Source organism: Fukomys damarensis, unplaced genomic scaffold (genome assembly GCF_012274545.1).
Source record: "Fukomys damarensis isolate Sample0158 unplaced genomic scaffold, DMR_v1.0_HiC HiC_scaffold_57887, whole genome shotgun sequence".
NCBI lineage: Eukaryota > Metazoa > Chordata > Mammalia > Rodentia > Bathyergidae > Fukomys > Fukomys damarensis.
In genome coordinates, this window is record NW_022958799.1 from 777 (window position 1) to 4,812 (window position 4,036).

General features: G+C 39.2%; 1 protein-coding gene across 1 annotated transcript; it reads left to right on the forward strand.

The window, feature by feature from the left end:
• Positions 1-1,235: 1,235 nt before the first annotated feature.
• LOC104856013 (olfactory receptor 14K1-like) lies at positions 1,236-2,168 on the forward strand. Its single transcript, XM_033760669.1, has one exon. It carries the CDS (start codon positions 1,236-1,238, stop codon positions 2,166-2,168), a length of 933 nt encoding a protein of 310 aa, XP_033616560.1.
• The last annotated feature ends 1,868 nt before the right edge of the window (positions 2,169-4,036 follow it).

Sequence of the window (4,036 nt, forward strand, 5' to 3'; positions counted from 1 at the left end):
CAACTGCTCAAGTGGTTTCAGTGCTCTGTGCTATGCTAAGTAATTTCACTAAAGTGACAATAATAGATGCTACGATAACATCTACACCAAAAAATTAAATATTCTATGAATATAATGGGAAAGATCTTAATGTTTTGTGAAAGGGACATGAATAGTTAATTGTGGTATCACTTTATAATGATAAGTGTTTTAGGTTTTATTTTTACTTTTTTCTTTTCATATGTTTCTTTTAAATCAAAAGATTACTAAATTTTCAAGGTTGTGGAATATCCTCTCATAGAGAAAAATGTCCTTAGGTTCCCCTTCAAAGAGCTGAACCAACTGATGGCCCAATTAATGCCTGGTTTACATATTGCATAGGCAGCCAGCAGATGTTTCACCCAGGACTTGTAATCCAGAAGGATAATACTCATATGTGAAAAGGTGCACCCTATACCCTATTCCTGGGTATTATTACACAGCCAACCCTCTAAATCTTGATGGTAATGAAATAATCACAAGAAATTTCACATTATTTTGGAGGTATGTAGAATATTTATACTTTCAAAATAATTGTTATCTGAATCACATTAGAGTGCTATATCCATCATTGTTTTATAACTTAGTCAAATATTTTTTTTTCATTTTTAAACTTTCACTTTAACTTATGATTCTAGTCTATGGATGTCTCAAAAATGGCAAGACACATGACAGGTGATGTGCTGGGAGAACGTCAGTGTTTCTTTGTCTTAGTGCCTGTTTGCAGTGCCTGATGACTACATTCACAGTGAGCAATGGCAGATTACATAACACATCTCAATTCTTTCTACTCTCATACATCCCTCCATCTCTTTGTCTCCTTCCCTTTACAAAAGATTTCTCTGTTTCCTGCTATATTTTTTATTTGATCTTTATTTATATGTTGAGTTCATCATGGAAGAGAAACTAAGTGATCTTTAAGTTGTGTTTCTGATTTACTTCAGTTAACATAACATCACAGACTCCAGCTGCACCCACATTCCTACCAAAGGTCTCAAGCTTATCTTTCCCTGAGGATACTGAAATAGTGTTCCACTGAATCTCAATGCCTCATGTTCTGTCCCTTCATTGGTTGGTGGACACAGAGGCCCCTCCCAGCACTGATCAATAAAAAACTGTGAGGCTGCACATATGGGCTTGCTTGGATCCCTGGAATGCGATGTTTTTAACTCATTATGTTTCTTTTAGACTCAAAAGGTGCTTCAAGACTTTATAATATGAAGAATAATACACATCTGTGGGGGTTCTTGCTCCTGAGACTGACGGACAGCACGGTGTTGTTGGGGCTGCAGGCTGCGCTCTTCTCCCTTGTCTACCTGGTGTCCACGCTGGAGAATCTGACCATCGTCCTCCTCACAGTTCTTGACCACCACCTCCACACCCCCATGTACTTCTTCCTCAGGCATTTGTCCTTCCTGGACCTCTGCCTCATTTCTACCACAGTCCCCAAATATATTCTCAACTCCATCACCCTCACAGACTCCATCTCTTTCTTGGAATGTGTTTGTCAGCTCTTCTTTGTGATCATGTTAACAGCTTTGGAGGTGGGAATCCTCACTGCCATGTCCTATGATCGCTATGTCGCCATCTGTCACCCTCTGCACTATGAGGCTGTCATGAGCAAAAGGTGCTGTGTCCAGTTGATGGCTGTGTCCTGGCTCAGTGGAGGGGCCCTGGGCATCTTGTACTCAGCTGGGACGTTCTCCCTGGAGTTCTGTGGCTCCATCAGGATTCACCAGTTTTTCTGTGACGTCCCTGCCCTTCTTGAGCTTACTTGTTCTCAGGATCATGCTGCTGTCAGTGTCAGTGTGGGCCTCGGGGTCCTCTATGGGTTCTCATGCTTTGTTTGCATCTTGGTCTCCTATGTGTTCATTTTCTCTACCGTGTTGAAGATGTCATCCAAACAGAACCGGTCCAAAGCCTTCTCCACCTGCATTCCCCATCTGGTTGTCGTGGGCACCTTTCTCTTCACAGGTGCTGCTGCTTATTTAAAGCCTGCAACCAATTCACTTCCTTTTCTTGACTTGCTGTGCTCTGCATTCTACACTGTGGCACCTGCGGCGTTGAATCCTATCATCTACTGTTTGAGGAACAGCGACATTCAATCAGCTCTATTTAAAGTCCTAGGGAAGGCAAGAAGGGTACTATAGAAAGATACTCAAGTTGACGGAGTAGCCACATTCCCACCAAAATGCTTCCCCTGCTCAGGGTAACCGTTCTGTAGACGTCATTAGATCCCGATTTCCTTCTTCAGTGATCTTAGGTTGTGAGTTTCATGGAAAGGAAATAATTTCCTATACTCCTTTAATTTATAGCTTTTGTTACAGAAATTATGAAGGTTTTTCTCTTATGCCTTCAGTGAGTTTTGTTCTGGTCCTGACATTCTAAATATAGGAGAATTTTGTTAGCTTCTCGTTCTTGCTAAGCATTCATCTTTCCTGTCTTACTCGGTATTTTGTCAATGCTTTATTATTTTGGATTTTTCATTGTGCTTCCTTGGTTTTGACAATTAGGCTTTGTTATAACTTCCAATTATCACCCTTCAGTTAAAATTATTTTAAATTTATGATTTAAACATAATTGTGTAATGTTTTAAATGTCCTCAAATTTATGATAGGTTTTACTTGTTGAATGCTTATTTAATGTACTCTATATAATGCACCATTTAATGTTTCACATTTTTTGAAATAAATTATGTTTCAGGATGCATCTTTATTTCTCTTTCCTGAACACTGTCTGTAATATGCTAATTTTTGACATTCTCTAATTATACATGGAATCTATGAATTTAGCTTTATAAATGAGTCTTCCAGACTCTCACTATCACATGGCCTTCCCTGAAACTGCAATGTGAAAAATCATGTCCTGTTCTGCCTACAGACTGCAGTTCTGTCTCTTTGGTCAGGATGCCTACTGCTTCCTTCAGGGGAGAGAACTCATGTTCATTGACTTCCATCTTGACGGCACACACTTTACCAGTCTCCACCCTCCCAAAGGCAGGAGAAGTCTCACACCTAGCAGGTGATGCCCAGAGAGATGCAGCCTGGTCCTAGGCACCAAGCCCATACCACAGGATGTAGAAAATGCTATGGCTATTGGGAAGGCCTTCAGATACTGTGGACTTACTAAGTACCTTTGAAATTTGCTCCTAAAACTCTTCTCGTGGACTCTCCTGTTTGTATAATTTCTACTAAATTCTGAAGTATAGTTAAAATGGAATGTGTCTATGAAGAAACATAGAGCACTTTGTTTCACATTTTCTAATCTCTAAACACTTAACATGAAAGTCAGAGAGTGAAGTGTGAATACATCCATTACAGTAATGTTAATATCGGCTTTAGTAATCAAGTCAATATCACACAAGAGGTCAGGTATGAATGCATAGTGGGTAAGGGAAGCACAAAGTCATTGATGTACTCTGCTACGTAATTCATAATTCTGAGAGTAACGGTTTTGTTGTGACTTCCCCTTGAACAAGTCCTGATGCTAATTCACCTTACTTCAAATGCACCACATAAACTAATCATGTCTTTGAAAAAGTATTGCACTGAATGAACATATCAATTTTTAGTTAACTCATTTTTGTAGAAACACTGAATTGAAATGTGAAAAAAAATGTGCATTTGAGAATGAAGTCATTGGGGATTAGCTGAGTCTTTAGAAGAAATCCTAATAACAGATAAATCACACATGTACACATCAGTCACAGATACAACCAGTATTTTAAGTGGGAAAATATAGTAATTGGCTGTCGGAAGGAGGACGGAGATGACATTTCATTTTTTTTTTTAATTGAGTTTATTGGTACATTTAGGGATACAGTACAGTTACATTCATTGTTGGGATCATGTACCTTTACATGGCAAGTCTTGATTCTCATTTTTTCCCCTTACCTCTGCCCTCCCTTCACCCCCTCCTCCCCTCCCCATCTACAAACACTTTATTTTCATCTTTTCATTCTCTCACATTTTTTTCTTTTCCCTTTTTGTTCTTCCCCTACGTATCACACCTTCCCTAC